The following is a 21,004-nucleotide window of genomic DNA, read 5'->3' as shown; positions in this document are numbered from 1 at the left end:
TGTCCAATTTGTCCTGAGTACGCTTATACCCCATATGTTGGGGTAAACCCCTGTTTGGGCGCACCGGAGAGCTCGGAAAGGAAGGAGCACTGTTTTACTTTTTCAACGCAGAATTGGCTGGAATTGAGATCGGACGCCATGTCGCGTTTGGAGAGACCTGATGTTCCTGAACAGTGGAAACTCCCCAATTCTACCTGAAACCCTAACCCTAACACACCCCTAACCCTAATCCCAACGGTAACCCTAATCACACCCCTAACCCTGACACACCCCTAATTCTAATCCCAACCCTAATCCCAACCGTAAATATAATCAAAACCCTAACCCTAACTTTAGCCCCAACCCTAACCCTAACTTTAGCCCCAACCCTAACTTTAGCCCCAACCCTAACCCTAACTTTAGCTCCAACCCTAACCCCAACCCTAGCCCCAACCCTAACCCTAGCCCTAACCCTAGCCCTAACCCTAGCCCCAACCCTAACCCCAACCCTAGCCCCAACCTTAGCCCCAACCCTAGCCCTAACCCTAGCCCTAACCCTAGCCCCAACCCCAACCCTAGCCCCAACCCTAGCCCTAACCCTAGCCCTAACCCTAGCCCCAACCCTAGCCCCAACCCTAGCCCTAACCCTAGCCCTAACTCTAGCCCTAACCCTAGCCCTAACCCTAGCCCTGATGGGAAAATGGAAATAAATACATTTTTTTAATTTTATTATTTTTCCCTAACTAAGGGGGTGATGAAGGGGGGTTTGATTTACTTTTATAGCGTTTTTTATATCGGATTTTTATGATTGGCAGCCGTCACACACTAAAATACGCTTTTTTTTATAGCAAAAAAGTTTTTGCGTCTCCACATTTTGAGACCTATAATTTTTCCATATTTTGGTCCACAGAGTCATGTGAGGTCTTGTTTTTTGCGGGACGAGTTGACGTTTTTATTGGTAACATTTTTGGACACGTGACAGTTTTTGATCACTTTTTATTCCGATTTTTGTGAGGCAGAATGACCAAAAACCAGCTATTCATGAATTTCTTTTGGGGGAGGCGTTTATACCGTTCCGCGTTTGGTAAAGTGGATGAATCAGTTTTATTCGTCGGGTCAGTACGATTACAGCGATACCTCATTTATATCATTTTTTTATGTTTTGGCGCTTTTATACGATAAAAGCTATTTTATAGAAAAAATAATTATTTTGGCATCGCTTTATTCTCAGGACTATAACTTTTTTGATTTTTTTGCTTATTATGCTTAGTGGCGGCTCGTTTTTTGCGGGACAAGATGACGTTTTCAGCGGTATCATGGTTATTTATATCCGTCTTTTTGATCGCGTGTTATTCCACTTTTTGTTCGGCGGTATGATAATAAAGCGTTATTTTTTGGCTCGGTTTTTTTTTTTTTTCTTACGGTGTTCACTGAAGGGGTTAACTAGTGGGACAGTTTTATAGGTCGGGTCGTTACGGACGCGGCGATACTAAATATGTGTACATTTATTGTTTTTTTTTTGTTTTTTTGATAAAGAAATGTATTTATGGGAATAATATTTTTTTATTTATTTATTTATTTAGTAATTATTTATTTTTATTTTTTTTTTACACATGTGGAAATTTTTTTTTTTACTTTTTTACTTTGTCCCAGGGGGGGACATCACAGATCGCCGATCTTACAGTTTGCACAGCACTCTGTAAGATCGGCGATCTCATTCATCGCTGCAGCGTTACCAAGTGCCTGCAGGCGACCCGGAAGTGCTCCCTGCAGGACCCGGATGTAGCCCCGTGGCCATTTTGGATCTGGGGACTGCAGGGAGAAGACGCTCGGTATACGGTGAGTACATCACCGTGTACCGATCGTCTCAGGGAAGCACGCAGGGAGCCCCCTCCCTGCGCGATGCTTCCCTGTACCGCCGGCACATCGCGATCATGTTTGATCGCGGTGTGCCGGGGGTTAATGTGCCGGGAGCGGTCCGTGACCGCTCCTGGCACATAGTGCCGGATGTCAGCTGCGATAGTCAGCTAACACCCGGCCACGATCGGCCGCGCTCCCCCCGTGAGCGCGGCCGATCGCATATGACGTACTATCCCGTCACTGGGAATTAAGTCCCAGGGCACCTCGACGGGATAGTACGTCATATGGGATTAAGGGGTTAAACATATCATCAAGCCCCCCAAAATAACCGCAGTTACTCACCGGTAAGACGTGGCTGAACCTGACAGCAAGCAGGGACATTCTTCTAAGGTGGCAGTCCATATCAGACAGAAGAAGACAACTCTCTGTATTTCTCGACACTGTTGGTGGCCGACACTGCACAAAGATGTTGAGAATTTCATCTCCGCTTGTCCCTTGTGGGCCCGAATTAAGACTCCCAAACAGCTTCTGACTGGTCGGTTGCTTCCCTTGCCTGTGCCGTCTGCTCCCTGGCAGCATATCTCCATGGATTTCATCACGGATCTGCCAGAGTTGGCTTGATGTACCGTCATTTAGGTGGTAGTGGATCATTTCTCCAGGATGGCTCATTTCATCCCGGTCTTCTATCTGCGCAAGTACTGGCAAAAGAATTCATTCTTCAGATTTTTCATCTCCATAGTCTACTGCTTCACATAGTTTCCAATAAAGATGTCCAGTTTACCTCTCGCTTCTGGAGAGCCACCTGTAAGCTACTAGATGTTACTTTGGATTTCTGAGCTGGAGGTCACTATTTAACCTGCCTCCTCCAACATGGATGTGCCTGTGCATGGAGGTGCCTTTGCAATGTTGTGAGTTTGTTCCTAACACGCTTGTCAGTTCTCAGGTCCCAGTACTTGTATCCTAGCCAGCTCCAACCACCAGTGCTTTCCTCAGCAGCAGCCAAGCCAGCTGCACCTGCCAGTGCTCATCTCTCTGTCAGACTGTCCTGTCTGCACCTGCGGTTCCTGTCATCTTCTCTGCCTACCTGCATCTGTTGGACATTCCCCTGGGCCATCCCAGCTACCTGTTAATAGGGGTCAGCTGTCATCTACCCAAGGTCAGTCCTGGAGTAGCACCTGGATCACCTCCTTTGTCTCTCCATGGACTGTGTTAGCTGCTGCATGTCCGAGGTCAGATTGGATGAGGCTCCTAGTCACGCCCCTCCAGGTCTTCCTTGGGCTTCGGCACAGTGGTTCCACCACCCAGCCCGTTACACATATCCTAGAAAAAAATCTTTAATAGCTAATAAACTGTACATATACCAAGGCAGATGTGTTATGTTAGATGCATAGAATCATAGAATGTTACAGTTGGAAGGGACCTCCCACGTCATCATGTCCAACCCCCTGCTCAATGCAGGATTCACTAGACCATCTCAGACAGATGTCTGTCCAGCCTCTTTTTGAAGACTTCCATTGATGGAGAACTCATCATCATCTCTCGTGGCAGCCTGTTCCACTCATTGATCACTCTCACTGTCGAAAAGGTTTTTTTTCTAATATCTAATCTGTATCTTTTCCCTTTTCTATTTTATTCCATTACTTCTCATGTTTCCATGTGTAAATGAAAATAATGATGATCCCTCTACACTGTGACATCCCTTCAGATATTTGTAGACAGCTATTAAGTTTCCTCTTAGCCTTCTTTTTTGCTGTTCCTTGTAGGACATACTTTGCAGTCCGCTCACCATCCTGGTAGCTTTTCTTTGCATTTTCTCCAGTTTTTCAATGTATTTTTTTTAAATGTGGTGCCCAGAACTGAATCCTTTCTCTGTCTTCTCTAGTGTTAGCTATCCCTCCTAGCTTTCTCTGCAATTTTGATTAGTTTACCTTCAGTTCCCTTATCTAGATCATTTATAAAAATGTTGAACAACACTTGGGACAGGACAGAGCCTGGAAAGTGTGTATTCGTTGGGCACTTGCTTCAATACGTTAGGCCTCATTCACATGTCAGTATTTTTGCATCAGTGTGGGCATGCCAAAACCAACAATGGAATTTACAGAGAAAAACTATAATAGAAAGACTGACACCTGTTGTGCATCTTGTAGACACTCCTGGTTTTGGTATAAAAATACTGATGAAACACTGATGCAAAAATACTGACATGTTAATGAGACCTAACTTACATATTTAATTTAAATCTTACTTAATTTAGTGATTCCTTTACATGTTTGGATTCATCATACATTTGTGTATCTAATTTTTTTTTATCTATGTGCACTCTAAAGTTCTGAAAATATATTTTTTAATTGTTTGCATCACTATTAGTGATGAGTGAACGTGCGTGGATAAAATGTTGTCCTAGCATGCTCGGGTGCTAATCGAGTGTCTTTGGCATGCTCAAAAAATATGTTTGAGTCCCCACCGCTGCATGTCTTGAGGATGCACATGCAAAAAATGCCTTTTTTTGTTAGACCATCCCTGCATGCATTGCCGCTGTCAAACAGCCACGAGGGACTGGAACCTATTTTCCGAGCACGCCGAGGACACTCGGTTAGCACCCGAGCATGCTTTGATAATATTTGATTCACTCATCACTGATCGCTATCCAAAGGATAAGGATAGGTTAATTCCAGCTCATAAAAAAATATGTATTACATGAAAGAAAATGGAAAAATGAAATTATTTACTGTCTATACACTGGTGTTAAAACACTATGGCATATTATGCTATGAGAATATTGTTGCCCATTTCCTCTATTAAATTACAGCACAAATTTGGTGATGGGATAAAAAATGAACTGGTTGCTATAGGGAACTTTATAAACCTTTTCCAATTATTGTATGTTAAAAAAAATAAAAATACAAATTTTACAGTTGTTGCAGTACCACTATTGGCTACTAGGTGGCAGTAGCTAACCCATTAATACCTACAGTAAATCAATCTTTTTGTTGTGGATTTTCCATTTACAAAATTACTTCATAGAATATAAATGATCACTAAATAAAAAGGCCCATTTCTAATGAACCGTATGGAGGATTAAAAAACCCCCGACATGGAATACTCAGAGAAGCGGTGGAAATTAAATAAGAGCAAAAAGTGCCCACTTTTTACCTGGTGATAGGTCCCCTTTAAGGATGAAGGGCACTTGTGTCCCATCGGGCACCAGCACCGGCAGTGATTGCTACATTTTTATCCCCCCCCTATAGGTACATCCATGAGTCTATAGCAGATTTTCTTGCCAAGGTACTATTTTCAGAAGAAAGGTTATGGAGGAATTCTGGGTTAAAAGGTTTCTCTTATTTGCAGCAGATATCGCTATTGATGGAGGTTTCTTTCTATCGCCATTCTTTTCATTAATACTGATAGTTTCTGGACTTTACCCTGACTGTGAGAATATTCTCTTTATGACAGAGGTATGCTAGATTGATAGGGCAGAATAAAGACTAAATTAGCATAATTAATATGTCTGAGGATACTTTGAATGGATTCTTCCCTGTATTAATTTTTATGTGGGAGGCGCGTTAATTTTTTTTTTTTATATTCATTAACCCATATTTCCCCCAAACTAGAACACCATTATGCACAATAAGGGACCTGAAGAGGCGGAGCATGATACTGCTGTTCTAGGAGTTTGTGTCATGCTCCTCCCCTTTGGGCATTGCACAGTATTGCAGTTTTACCTTTCCTTTAAAAACGACCCGTCACCAGGGATAAAGGTAGACAGTTTTTGATTTAATTTTAATTCTGCTGCTCCTCAAAGTATTTTTTTTTCTTCTATCCAGTACCAGAGATATGAGCCCTTTTTATTCAGTACAATTTTTTTATGGTCTTTGCCAACAGGGTGTTGCTCACAGGATAAAGATGCAGAGCAGTCTAAAGACAAACCTCCAGATTCCTGTGAGCCACGCCCCCTTGTTAAAGAGCATAATGAATTTGAACTAAACAAAAAGGCCCATATCTCTGGAACCGTATGGCGGATTTAAAAAAAGAGAAAACTCAGTACTCGGGAGCAGACTGGAAGACAGACACATAATCCTTCGGCGCTTAGGACGCTTTATTCGCCACATGACACCCATGTCACTTGTCATCCAACATCCGGTGACTGCGTACGGTGGCGGGATAGAGGCGACAGGAGGATGGATTTATCTGGTGCTTCAGCAGACGTTGGTGGCGTTGATTGGGTTATTGGTATCGGCTCATTTTGCAAGATGGCTGAATGTTGAGTGTAGGCATCAGGTACACTTTAAGAAAGGACAACGATGTGAGGTAAAAGGTGGTGGTGGGGAGAGTGTAAGGCCATGTTCACACAGTGCGTTTTTTACCGCGGAACCGCGGCGGTTTTGCCGCTGCGGTTCCGCAGCTGTTTTCCATGCAGGGTACAGTACACTGTACCCTATGGAAAACAGGACACACTGTGCACATGGTCCGGAAATTGTTAAAAAAAAGCCGCGCTGAATAGCTCCCGGAAAAAAGAAGGAGCATGTCAATTCTTTTTCCGGAGCCGCAGCGGTTCTGCACCCATAGACCTCCATTGTGAGGTCCAAACCGCAGTAAAACCCGCAGATCAAAAATATATCTGCGGGTTTTACTGCGATTTGATGTGCAGAACCGCTGCAGCAGGAAGTGCGGGGAGCGGGCGGAAGTGCGTGGGCGGAGTGTGGCTGCCCCCCCCGTGTTCCGATCCCGCCCCCCCGTGCTCCGATGCCCCCCCCCAGTGCTCCGATGCCCCCCCCCAGTGCTCCGATGCCCCCCCCGTGCCCTAATCTCCCCCCCTTATACTCACCCGGCGTCCCGGTGTCCGTCCGGCCGTCTTCTCCCTGGGCGCCGCCATCTTGCAAAATGGCGGGCGCATGCGCAGTGCGCCCGCCGAATCTGCCGGCCGGCAGATTCGTTCCAAAGTGCATTTTGATCACTGAGATATAACCTATCTCAGTGATCAAAATAAAAAAATAGTAAATGACACCCCCCCCCCCTTTGTCACCCCCATAGGTAGGGACAATAAAAAAAATAAAGAATTTTTTTTTTTTTTTTTTCACTAAGGTTAGAATAGGGGTAGGGGTAGGGTTAGGGGTAGGGTTAGGGTTAGGGGTAGGGTTAGGGTTAGGGTTAGGGTTAGGGTTAGGGGTAGGGTTAGGGGTAGGGTTAGGGGTAGGGTTAGGGGTAGGGTTAGGGTTAGGGGTAGGGTTAGGGGTAGGGTTAGGGTTAGGGTTAGGGGTAGGGTTAGTGGTAGGGTTAGGGTTAGGGTTAGGGGTAGGGTTAGGGTTAGGGGTAGGGTTAGGGGTAGGGGTAGGGTTAGGGTATTTTCAGCCATTTTAACCCTAAAAAAATTCCTAGAAAACACACAGACTCTGGCTAGAAAACTGCATCAAAAAAACGCATCAAAAAACGCATCAAAAAACGCATCAAAAACGGACCAAAAAAGGACCAAAAAAAGGACCTGCGTTTTCTGCCAAGAGCTGCAGTTTTTTAAAAAACAGTCAGGAAAAAAAAAGGATGGAAATCCTGAACGTGTGAACATACCCTAAGACGTAGAAAGAAGGCAGACATGAAGAGGAAAGGGGAGTGTGAGGAGGGGAGGAAGATGGATGTTGTGTTACTGCCGAGCAGCTGCTGTTGGGATCAGTACAGAAAGATGCTGAGCTGGGGACCAGCGGACTGGTAATTAGTGATTAATAGGCACAGCTACTGGGATCACACACACCGCTCTGCCTATGTGTCTGCGTGTCTGTAGTACATCGTCCATAATTGTGTATACATAAATATGCATGTGTATACACTGTATATACATATTTATATGTATATATACTGTACATAGATATAAACATATGCATTCCTACACATTTTTTATTTATACACATTTTTGTTGATATAGTATTATATCCAAAAATGTATATTTTGTTTTTACTTACGGTATATATAATGTATTCTATACAAATGTGTATATACACATTTCTGTATAAATGCACTACAACAGCGCAGACATATAGGTAGCTGTGTGTGAAGTCCAAACAGCAGCAGTTATATAAATATATATCTATGTGTGCGTGTGTGTGTATATATATATATATATATATATATATATATATATATATACACACATAGATGCAGCTATTGTTGTGTGACCTGGAGACATAGGGGTTTTGCCATGTAACATGGGTGTTCTGGGACACCTGGTTCGCTCCCCCTGCTGGTGTGGTATCACTTTAGCGCTGGTTGCCACATGGCGCCGCACCTCTAAGGTCAGGGACTCACTAAGAGGTTCCCCGTGACGTAGCAGTGGGCTTCAATCTGTCTTGTCTCTTCTCTACAGTTACAGTATATACAGTATATATATATATATATATACATATATATACACTGTACATATAATGTAACTATATATATTTATATAGAGTTATATATACATATATCTATGTATTGTTTTTTATATATCTATAACCACTGTACATCTGAATGAGAGGTATTTATTCACATTTTGTCGCATTATGTCCTTCCTACGTTTAATACTTCTGACATACCACAACAAGGAAAGCTAAGACACACAAGAAAAACAAAAAAGTTTTGATACACAAACACGTATCATTGGCGGATTGTTTATTTTTCACAGACAGAATTTTTTCTTTTTTTTTTGTTTTCGATTAAGATATTTCCCATATTGCACAGATCCCCAATAATCATACAAACAAATATCCCCCACCCCCTTACACATGGTATAGTCGTAAACACCGAGGTTAACAAGACTCTCCCAGGCCCTTTAGGAGATATTGCAGACTGATCTGGCAAGGATGGAGTTAATGGCGTCGGCTTTCTCGTGAAGAGTGATGCAATGACAGGTCCCATGAGACAAAGGAAGAAAATGACGGTGACTTTTATTGGGTTAACACAGATGTGCCACAGTTGACCTCAGAGAGGGCGGACACCTTCCTGCCACTTTTTTCTCCTTTATTTACCCCATAACCGATTATATATATATATACCGTATATATGCTTTTCATCTGGAAAATAAAATCTCAACTACAGTATATAATACACATCGTAAATGATAACAATGGAATATTACAACCTAGGACATCATAGCATTCGGTTGTAATAATTCTGTAGCCCCATATTTTAAATACATTTGTGTGATGAAAGCCCCTCGATAGCTAATATACCGATATATTCACATTTTATATTGCCATAAAGTCTGCTTTGGTAATAAAAAGAAATCTTATTGGGTGGGTTATTTCCCATTGCGACTCTCCTCATAATGGCTGTTCATTGACTGTAAAACCTTCCATTAGTCAACCCTTAATACCATTTCTGTCCGATTTCCCTTGGCCAATGACAGTGGTCTAAGGACCTAAAATGACCAACCTAAAGGGTAACCTCACCTGCAGAGTGGAGGCTACCCTTGATAGGGCATTTCATTTTACAGCTGCCCCTATATAGAGAGGTTGTCTAGTCAACGGCCTAGTTGACAGACTAGCTCCTGAACTGGACTGTTATTCTTTATCGTCATAGCAGGTGGATAGTATGGAGTCATTTAGTAGATACCGGGTAGAGGGCCCCACATTACAGACTACATTTCTAGAATCAAATCATGGGAATACATCCAATAAAGTACAATGTCCTCAGAAATGTCATTGGTTTCTATGCTCACATGAAGAAGACCACAATATCTATGCTCCAATGTATGCAGTAGACACCTGTGGTTAAGGCTTTCTAGTGGAAAAACAGGAATGTATGATATACATATAAGATTAATGCAATAAATAAAAATATATCCCAGTAGAGAAAAGTAATTTAGATTGTAGGAGAGGAAAATTGTGTAATTGACACATAGCTTATGATATGACTGGTTGAATTACCTTATAATAGGGATCGCATCAATATGAGGTCTGTCAGGCTGGTGGATAGTGATATGTACTGTATCAGATCCATGTAACTCCCTATATAGCAATAATTAGGTAGCCCTAAATATATTCTTCTCAACCTATTTTTTTTGGAGTCGTTTCTTTTGGAAGTCTATGTCTCTCAGATTTGATTGTTTGTTCCAACAATCAATATTTCATGCCAACCACTTGATAATAGGCCTGCATATGATCATTGGTTAAATAAGGGGTTAACAGTAATGAAGGTTACAACTTGGGTGTCTGATGCTCGGATGACCCCATGGCTGATTGTGGACCTTAAATTATATTTGTGCCTTCAAAAGTTAACTATAGACCTTATTTTAGGATATGTGTTTTTTTGGGCATTACACACACATACTTGTCAAAATCTTAGTAAAATTTAGATATTAAAGTCCCTCTCCCAGGACCACCCACATCTAGACAGGGACACTTTATTCAGAGTTTGAGCAACCTTTTAGGTCATGGCCTAGTGTATAAGGATTATTTAAAAAAATGGGGGACAGTCCTAACAAATTCAAGACTGTTGGCTACTATATACATAGGCAACCATCGTGATTAATGGAAAATATGAAGCTATAAAATGCTTGGATGATGGTGGATATAACGATGATGACACAACAATGACTCCCAAATCACTTCCCAAAGACTAACAAATTGACTAAATTGTCATACACAAGATATCCACTATGAGGGATGGACAAGATGACTTGCAGTCAGCTGATTAACTTGGCTATACTTCAATGTTCGAAATCAAACTTCTGGATTATTTTCTCTAAGTTGGCCTAGTGAGGTTTTCAGAAGAATATAAAGTACCTTGAGACAAAGAAGTGCAGCCTCCAGACCTCTACTTTTTTAGTGTTCGGGAGAATCTATCAGTTCGGTTATAGGGTGATATCAATAGAGCATTTCTATTCGTGAGTATATTGAAGTGGTTTAAATTTCACATCCAACACATCACTTACACAGCTTTCTGTCCACTGTCTTCACAAATACACACACCACAATGGACCAGACCAAGGCACATGAAGTCCATAAAAGGTAGACCCAAAGTTATCCCAATTTAGGCTATTCCATAGCTGTGAGCTCATATTTTCTTTAGCCCGAAGGAGAATATGGAGAGCTGCTGTGATAGTTATAGTCAGGGCAAACCTTCTGCACTAGTCTATAATCTGTTGTGTAAAATGAGACATAAACACAAACAATCTTGAATGGGTGAGAGCATGTCCATGAGACCTTGCTCCGAGTTTGCTGTTGGTGGCAGGTCTTTGACGGATCATGAGGACATAAGCCTGTCTTAATTGCTTTGTCTACTTTTTCAAATTCCACTCGGCAATTAAAGATTTTTGATTCTTTAGCTTCTGCATACATCTGCTGCTCCAAGTCAAAGTCAAGGACTTTGGATGGTGGGACAAGACTAACAGAAACATTCCCCTGTCCTGTAGAGTTGTGAAGAAAGTAGACACTGAAGGACCCATTCCCATGATCCACTACTTTTCCTGTGATCAGAAGGTTGAGCTTTACTGTCTTGATATTGGAATAGAAGTCCCCCCAACCAAAGACTTTCTTGGCTCTTCCTGTAGACCTTAATACAGACTGACGTCGAATCCGAGCTGTAATAGGGGGTTCTGGATTATGACCCAGCTCCGAAAGACTGTTCAGAACATCCCAAAATTCAGGAGAGTTAGAGAGAAGCTGAAGAACGGTTGAGTTAAATGGGCTTGAGCTGCGAGACCGAGATGGAGAAGGTGATCGTCTCCTAGGGACTCGAGGTCTTGAATTGGACTTTGTATCTGACTGATCTTCATCATCTGGGTCACTGGAGGAGTCTTCTTGGCCACAGATCACCTAAAGATGAAAAAAAACAAGACAATGACCTCTATCAGGAAAAATGACCTGAAGTTGTGTCTAATCAAAGTAAGAGTATTATTTTCCCTCACCCGTTGTTTCTTCTACAATGTCTTCTACTGTTTTTAATCTCTCTCCGCTCCTTTCCTTTATTGATAGGCTCTCACCTGAAATCCCCAGCAGTAACAGATGCTACAGCTGATAATTAGTGATACTGAGTACTAATCAGTGTAACCAGTTTAATGAGAGCTGAGTAATGTGCATCCACCTGACCTATACCTCCTGGGTATCACAATGTCAAAGACGTACTTGAAAAAAAAGAGGCCACTATACAACTCACAGACATTCTGTGATAACTTCAGATGTCAAAAGAATGAGCTTTTAGTTATCGAGGGCACAGACTCTCAACATCAGCCTATTACACAGCTAGCACCTCACTGGCAGCATGACATTTGACGGCCAGTAGCAGATGTACACAATACATTTTGGACATTATAAGTTCATCACAGATAGCTACAATTTACAACATTCGAGACCCAAGAGTATGTATTAAATGACCTTGGTGGAAAGGACTTCCTAAAAGGGATTCTTAAAGGGATTTTTTAATACTTATGACCACTACTTTCAGGAATAATTTACAACTAGTTATTTAGATATATGGGACTACAAGGCCTATTTATCATTACTTTTGTGTCTTTATAGAATTTTGTATTTGCTCCATATTGATTTTTCATTTGTGCCTTTTGTAAATCACTTTTTTAATGTGTTCATCTGTTTTATTTTTTAGTTCGTCGTTGTGGGCAGCGTTTGGGGTTTCCAAATGTTTTCAACTGATTGTTTGACACTTTTTAAAAAGTCACAAAAATTTTGCTCTAGTGTACTCCAATTTTCCCCTAAGGGCTTGTTTCCACATGCGAGAAACACGTCCGTGTCTCGCATGTGGAAACGAAGTTCTGGCTCCGGCACTCCGGAGTGGAGCGTGCGGCTGCATGTGTTGCTATGTGGCCGCACGCTCTGCTCCGGAGTGCCGGCGCCAGAACTTCGTTTCCACATGCGAGACACGGACGTGTTTCTCGCATGTGGAAACAAGCCCTAAAGCAGTTTTCAGTAGGTTTTTTTTGCGACATTTTGTGAAAAGCGCAACTTTTTGCACCAAAATGTCGTAAAACAGATTAAATTAAAAAATAAAGACCATGTTTGACTTTGCACAATATTCACGGACCGCACACCATTTTGATGAATTTGGTGCAAAAAACATCGGAGAATACCAATTGTTGCACACTGGTGCCTGAGGGAGCTCTATGACAAGACGTCATGGCAGGTGGTGGACCCACTTACAGATTTTCCATTGTGAGTTACATCTAGATAATCTTTCATTTCTCTGGAGAAAACATTACATTTTCTTCCCTAGCCTAAGGCAGACAGTCTTGTTGGTACCCATTGGAACTCAGGGCACTTACCCCATCAGTCATTCTAGCAAAGCCCTTGCCTATGGTAGGTGCTAAGTTTCCATTGCCCTAAAATCTGCAGCCCCCCATCTTAGACATGTTACCTGATTAGTTCCCCCACGCTCAATCAATATTAAAACTATTTTAAACAGGAATATGATTATTTTTGTAACAGAGCTTGCTGCCCAATGTCTGGGACATATGTTGCTATACGTGTTAGTTAAAAAAAGGTATAGAACATTCAGGAAAAATAAAGTAAATATTGTAATGCATTTAATACTATACATTTCTATCTATTTTGGGGCTCTATGAATATATTACTACAGTCTGGAATTATACCATGGGTTTCCATGTAAACAATAGATTGTCAGCTCTGAAGGCAAGACAGGCTGTATGACTGCCAAATTATATCCATGGGTGAAATGGTTAATTTTTTAAGAAAAGGGGGGATAACCATGGTGATAGGTACGTGGGGGCAGCTGGTAAATGAGCTAAGTCCATAGGGAGTTGTGTTGACTGAGAGCAACACACAAGATACACAAGAGTGAATCTTGATACAAAATAGCACAGGGACACAGACCCTTTAAGAACACATAGAAGAATATACCAGCCTGGTAGATCCTACCAGATGGCAATTATATTATACAATGTCCTAACGCAGTGATGACAGTGACAAGAGTAAACCGCCTGGCATACACTAATACATGCTCACAAAATAATACAGATGTATAACCGAGCCTATGAATGCATAATGTAACAGATACATGAATGAGATCAGCCCAACACATGATCGTAAAACATAAATTCTAATGTGCAATTAATTGCTACATCAAAATAGGCTCAGAACTGCAGATCAATGGTGAAAAGCTGAAAATATAAAATAATGAGGCTCGTGCTGCCTCCTGACGGCAGTGGATAATTAGTGACAATAGAAAAATTGCCAGATATTGGATTGCATAATCTCACAAGACAATAGCGGCCTGGAAAGTTTAATGAAAGCAGCAAATGTTTTCCTGGGTTTTGGGCTATTTTAGCAATTTTCACCTTGGAAATGCAATAGAGATTAACAAACTATCACCTCTAATGACTCCTATTGACGGATGGCCAGTGACAAGTTCTGAGGTATGGCAATGTATGGCAAACATGCCATGTGGAGTGCATCACAGCGTACATCACAATGTAGAGGATGATCCTTAAACCCTTCACAAATGAAAAATTATACAATATCATGATGGACGTCAAGGAAAAAAAGAAGTCACAGCTACAAAATGGCAGTTACCGGAGAAGGTAGCATCTGCTAAATGAGCCCACAAACCCATGGAGACCTACAAATGTTATACACAGCCACACAATAACATGATTACATGGCAAAGTCAGCTTTCTATAAGCCTGTCCTGTGTATTGGAGATCTGTCTTAAGACTGTCTGGACTGGTTCAGCCTAAGGTCAAACAAAAATAAGGGATAAACCTTGAAAGTGTCTTAAAATTGGTTCCCTCAATACAATATTAGAAACCATATTATTCTCAAAGTCTGTACTGATGTCCTACAATCAATAGGTCACTTGATATAGAAAGCCACAACCTGTACCTCTGTGTCTCCAAGGGGATCACCTGAAATCAATAGGTCATAGTATGGTAGAACTTCCCAAAATTGTCCACATCATCTAGACTAGAGGGTTGACCCAACTCACACATATCGATGGACGCACACATAAAATAGATATCTGGTCTAAACTGTAAATACGTCTCTTATTAGTACAACTGGATTCTCCATTGTAAAAAGTATTTTACCCTAAAGGCTAAGTCAATACGGATGGGTCATTGAAGGCCCAATGATATTGATAGATATTTACCAGATCTAAACTATAGTCATATCTGAAAATGCGAGCTAATTTGTCCAGTGTGGAGTCATTCATAATGAATCATATTTCTCAATGGTTTCTATCCCTTAATGATAATAAGCATTTGACCTTTCTGTAATCTTACGAGGTCAAGACATGCAGTAATTAATTCGTGAGGGTGGTCACTATGATCCACCTTCTCAAGTGATATTATGTGGACATGACCCACAAATAATAATTCTTGTTGAAACTAGTTAACATTTTTGGAATGTTTCTGGGTTTGTAGATGCTCTTCTGCTCATTTTAACGTATATGGTAGACTAATAGGATGTTTTATATTTTCTGTAAATGATCAATCTAATCAAGTCCATTATTTCATTACTTTATATGTGAGTGACCTGTTAAACCTCATTGACATTAGGTTTCTACGATTTTACATGTAGTTATCACTTACCATGAAAAGACGGCTGCAAACCTCTTCTACACAAGATTCTTTAACCCTTTAAATACATCCATCTCAACTACGTCTGACTGATCATAAGTAACACTGCCCCTTCAACCTGTCAGAACCATGACCATGTTTGTGGACCCTGGCTTCTATTTAGACTGACCCACAGACACCCTATAAACATGCCCCAGTCATACATTGGATTTAAGTCCAGGTCCTGTGCTCAATATGAGACTATCCATAGATTTCATTCATAGCACTGGTATTTTACCTATTAACATACCCCTCTGTAGACCTTTGCTTCTTCACCGGAATGACCTTTTAGCCCAATAAACATCTCTGATCATATAGAAGATCTCCATAAAAAGAACAAAGGACCGTGGTTTCATGCTACAATGATAATTTAACCCATGAAATGTCTAATACATGATACTGTCTCTTTAACTGATCAAAAATGTCCTGATTTGTAAACCACCACTCTTACACCAGACCCTGTCATTAGATCTATCTGACTATACATAGAATTAACCCCTGAGTAGCTCATCCAGTTGAGTAGAGCGGCATTACAAAGACCCTTTATCTCATCAATCACGTCCTTGTATTGTGGTTTATTATCCAGCCTGTTTAACCTACTAAACAAGCTCTAGTCTGGAGCTCTTTCTGTTCATCTACGAGACAGACTCTTTAACCCTTAAAGCAATTTTCTCACTTCATACCCCTCTTGAGCTCTCCGACACATCCTGCCTTCCAGAATCCTGCAAGAAAATCTATCTCAATATTACATTTTTTACTATCCGTAGCGTCCATCGTTAACACATTGCATACACGTCCAATCTCACATTTCCCACACGCCCCCTATATACGATCATATGTACATATACTATCATATTACGTGACTTTACCAGCAACAGGTTGACAGGAAATGTGTAACATAAGTCGCCCTGCTGATTGTCTCCCCCATAATTATCCAATCTGACCTTATAGCCGTACTGGTAGGGACCTAGCGGCAGAGCAGCAGGTGTGATCACATACATATGGCAAAGAACGGGGGCACATAGGAGCGTAGAAGGCACATGTTATTGGGTGGCACAGGCGTTTGTCGTGGTGTACTACTTACCAGGTAGATGCTGCCTTGAACCAGGAATATGAAACAGCATTGTGTGAGCTGCATCTTGCTCAGCGGCTGAGTCTTGAGGCGTACACTCACCTGCGTTCAGCATCCATGTGTATACTGTGAATACACAGCTAGAGATACACACAGCTTGGATGCTCCCTGACCACCTCACTTCTGCTATTCCCTTGCCTTGCACTTCTCTAGCCTCCCCTCCCCTACATAGGTGGCTGCACTCTTCTCGCCTCCACTTCTTCACTCTCTTTGACCATCACATTGGATCTCTCTCTACTCTTCTTCTCACCTCTCTCCTGCTCTTAGCACTTGCTCTGTCTCTGCTGCTTCCTTCCACCTGCTGGCTGCTCTCCTTGCCTGACTGTCACACACCTTTCTCTTCTTCTCCAGCTCTCTCATTGGTTCATCCCTTCTCTGCTGGTCCCCTCTCTTCCTCAATCATGCCTCTCCTGCCAGGTCTAAAGCTCTCTCTCTTCTTCAGGGTCTGTCACCCGCTCTTGACTTTCCCTCCCTCTTTCCTTGTGTCTTTCTCTATCTGACCTTCTATCTCCCTCCCTCTTTTTCTCCTCCCCTCAGACACTCTCCTACTGTCTGTCTGTCTCTCATTTTACATACATCCCTCTATACCAGCTTCCCCCCTGTAGCCTACCTCTATACCTTTCCATATAGTGCCCACTCCTTCTCTCACATCTTCTGAGCATTCACCTACTACCTCACTCACCACCTCTCCAACCTTCTTCTATTTTGTAAATGCCGTCTACTCTTTTACCACCCACAGAGATAGGCACAGTCTCTCTCACCCAAGGGTGGCATCCTACAATTAGATGGACCCTAATAAATTCATATAATTCTCTTATAACAAGTGAAAGTGAACAGTATCTTACTCATTTTTCCAAACAGCTGCCAGGTTACCAATCCTGCATACCCACCTCTTCCCCATCCTCGCCCCTGTCGAACACTCTCCTGCTCTGTCTCTCTCCTGATTATCCGTGTCTCTCTCTCTCTTGCATTCACTGGGTCAATATGCCAGGTTAGAGACAAGGCTTTTCCAATTAAATTGATGTTTAGACAGACATTTTCATTCTATGCGTGTTAGTGCCAGGGAACAGAGGGGGGCACCGGCCGCTACTGCGAGCTTCACATTCATATGTAATTTACAGTGAACAAACTGTGTAGGGTGACAAGAAAAAGAGGGAAGAAAGAGAAGTCATAGTGTTTCTTCCGGAAATTTCTGGGAAATTTTACAAAGTGTTTGAATATGGGGGATGTTATAAAAACAATTCATGGTGTAATAGGAGGAGATATAGGGAGGTTATATGGAGTAATAGGAGGTGATATAGGGAGGTTATATGAAGTAATAGGAGGAGATATAGGGAGGTTATATGGAGTAATAGGAGGAGATATAGGGAGGTTATATGGGGTAATAGGAGGAGATATAGGGAGGTTATATGGAGTAATAGGAGGAGATATAGGGAGGTTATATGGAGTAATAGGAGGAGATATAGGGAGGTTATATGGAGTAATAGGAGGAGATATAGGAGGTTATATGGAGTAATAGGAGGAGATATAGGAGGTTATATGGAGTAATAGGAGGAGATATAGGGAGGTTATATATGGAGTAATAGGAGGAGATATTGGGAGGTTATATGGAGTAATAGGAGGAGATATAGGGAGGTTATATGGAGTAATAGGAGGAGATATAGGGAGGTTATATGGAGTAATAGAAGGAGATATAGGGGAGGTTATATGGGGTAATAGGAGGAGATATAGGGAGGTTATATGGAGTAATAGGAGGAGAAATAGGGAGGTTATATCTAGTAATAGGAGGAGATATAGGGAGGTTATATGGAGTAATAGGAGGAGATATAGGGAGGTTATATGGAGTAATAGGAGGAGATATAGGAGGTTATATGGAGTAATAGGAGGAGATATAGGAGGTTATATGGAGTAATAGGAGGAGATATAGGGAGGTTATATATGGAGTAATAGGAGGAGATATCGGGAGGTTATATGGAGTAATAGGAGGAGATATAGGGAGGTTATATGGAGTAATAGAAGGAGATATAGGGGAGGTTATATGGGGTAATAGGAGGAGATATAGGGAGGTTATATGGAGTAATAGGAGGAGATATAGGGGAGGTTATATGGGGTAATAGGAGGAGATATAGGGAGGTTATATGGAGTAATAGGAGGAGATATAGGGAGGTTATATGGAGTAATAGGAGGAGATATAGGGGGTTATATTGAGTAACAGGAGGAGATATAGGGAGGTTGTATGGAGTAATAGGAGGTGATATAGGGAGGTTATATGGAGTAATAGAAGGAGATATAGGGGAGGTTATATGGAGTAATAGGAGGAGATATAGGGAGGTTATATGAAGTAATAGGAGGAGATATAGGGAGGTTATATGGAGTAATAGGAGGAGATATAGGGAGGTTATATGGAGTAATAGAAGGAGATATAGGGGAGGTTATATGGAGTAATAGGAGGAGATATAGGGAGGTTATATGGAGTAATAGAAGGAGATATAGGGAGGTTATATGGAGTAACAGGAGGAGATATAGGGAGGTTGTATGGAGTAATAGGAGGTGATATAGGGAGGTTATATGGAGTAATAGAAGGAGATATAGGGGAGGTTATATGGAGTAATAGGAGGAGATATAGGGAGGTTATATGGAGTAATAGGAGGAGATATAGGGAGGTTATATGAAGTAATAGAAGGAGATATAGGGGAGCTTATATGGAGTAATAGGAGGAGATATAGGGAGGTTATATGAAGTAATAGGAGGAGATATAGGGAGGTTATATGGAGTAATAGGAGGAGATATAGGGAGGTTATATGGAGTAATAGGAGGAGATATAGGGAGGTTATATGGAGTAATAGGAGGAGATATAGGGAGGCTATATGGAGTAATAGGAGGAGATATAGGGAGGTTATATGGAGTAATAGGAGGAGATATAGGGAGGCTATATGGAGTAATAGGAGGAGATATAGGGAGGTTATATGGAGTAATAGGAGGAGATATAGGGAGGCTATATGGAGTAATAGGAGGAGATATAGGGGAGGTTATATGGAGTAATAGAAGGAGATATAGGGGAGGTTATATGGAGTAATAGGAGGAGATATAGGGAGGTTATATGGAGTAATAGGAGGAGATATAGGGAGGTTATATGAAGTAATAGGAGGAGATATAGGGAGGTTATATGGAGTAATAGGAGGAGATATAGGAAGGTTATATGAAGTAATAGGAGGAGATATAGGGAAGTTATATGGAGTAACAGGAGGAGATATAGGGAGGTTGTATGGAGTAATAGGAGGTGATATAGGGAGGTTATATGGAGTAATAGAAGGAGATATAGGGGAGGTTATATGGAGTAATAGGAGGAGATATAGGGAGGTTATATGGAGTAATAGGAGGAGATATAGGGAGGTTATATGAAGTAATAGGAGGAGATATAGGGAGGTTATATGGAGTAATAGGAGGAGATATAGGGAGGTTATATGGAGTAATAGAAGGAGATATAGGGGAGGTTATATGGAGTAATAGGAGGAGATATAGGGAGGTTATATGGAGTAATAGGAGGAGATATAGGGAGGTTATATGAAGTAATAGGAGGAGATATAGGGAGGTTATATGGAGTAATAGGAGGAGATATAGGGGAGGTTATATGGAGTAATAGAAGGAGATATAGGGGAGGTTATATGGAGTAATAGGAGGAGATATAGGGAGGTTATATGGAGTAATAGGAGGAGATATAGGGAGGTTATATGAAGTAATAGGAGGAGATATAGGGAGGTTATATGGAGTAATAGGAGGAGATATAGGAAGGTTATATGAAGTAATAGGAGGAGATATAGGGAAGTTATATGGAGTAACAGGAGGAGATATAGGGAGGTTGTATGGAGTAATAGGAGGTGATATAGGGAGGTTATATGGAGTAATAGAAGGAGATATAGGGGAGGTTATATGGAGTAATAGGAGGAGATATAGGGAGGTTATATGGAGTAATAGGAGGAGATATAGGGAGGTTATATGAAGTAATAGGAGGAGATATAGGGAGGTTATATGGAGTAATAGGAGGAGATATAGGGAGGTTATATGGAGTAATAGAAGGAGATATAGGGGAGGTTATATGGAGTAATAGGAGGAGATATAGGGAGGTTATATGGAATAATAGGAGATATAGGGGGTTATATGGAGTAATAGGAGGAGATATAGGGAGGTTATATGAAGTAATAGGAGGAGATATAGGGAGGTTATATGGAGTAATAGGAGGAGATATAGGGAAGTTATATGGAGTAATAGGAGGAGATATAGGGAGGTTATATGGAGTAATAGGAGGAGATATAGGGGGTTATATGGAGTAATAGGAGGAGATATAGGGAGGTTATATGGAGTAATAGGAGGAGATATAGGGAGGTTATATGAAGTAATAGGAGGAGATATAGGGAGGTTATATGGAGTAATAGGAGGAGATATAGGGAGGTTATATGAAGTAATAGGAGGAGATATAGGGA

General features: G+C 41.4%; 1 protein-coding gene across 1 annotated transcript; it reads right to left on the bottom strand.

The window, feature by feature from the left end:
- Positions 1-8,460: 8,460 nt before the first annotated feature.
- NXPH3 (neurexophilin 3) lies at positions 8,461-17,441 on the bottom strand. The gene is made up of 2 exons (XM_069751427.1): positions 16,476-17,441; positions 8,461-11,621 (listed from the first exon to the last, which is right to left on the bottom strand). Exons 1-2 carry the CDS (start codon positions 16,527-16,529, stop codon positions 10,872-10,874), a joined length of 804 nt encoding a protein of 267 aa, XP_069607528.1. The 5' UTR covers positions 16,530-17,441; the 3' UTR covers positions 8,461-10,871.
- Positions 17,442-21,004: the final 3,563 nt, after the last annotated feature.

Source organism: Ranitomeya imitator, chromosome 2, assembly GCF_032444005.1.
Source record: "Ranitomeya imitator isolate aRanImi1 chromosome 2, aRanImi1.pri, whole genome shotgun sequence".
Lineage (NCBI taxonomy): Eukaryota > Metazoa > Chordata > Amphibia > Anura > Dendrobatidae > Ranitomeya > Ranitomeya imitator.
This window is presented reverse-complemented; position numbering and strand designations above follow the sequence as displayed.

What these genes read in the sequence shown, in the direction of transcription:
- NXPH3 (XM_069751427.1), bottom strand. Translation starts at nt 16,529, where the DNA reads ATGCAGCTCACACAATGCTGTTTCATATTCCTGGTTCAAGGCAGCATC. An exon ending in TTCAAGGCAGCATCTACCTG is followed by an intron (nt 11,622 to 16,475) that starts GTAAGTAGTACA and finishes TTTCATCTTTAG; the next exon opens with GTGATCTGTGGCCAAGAAGA.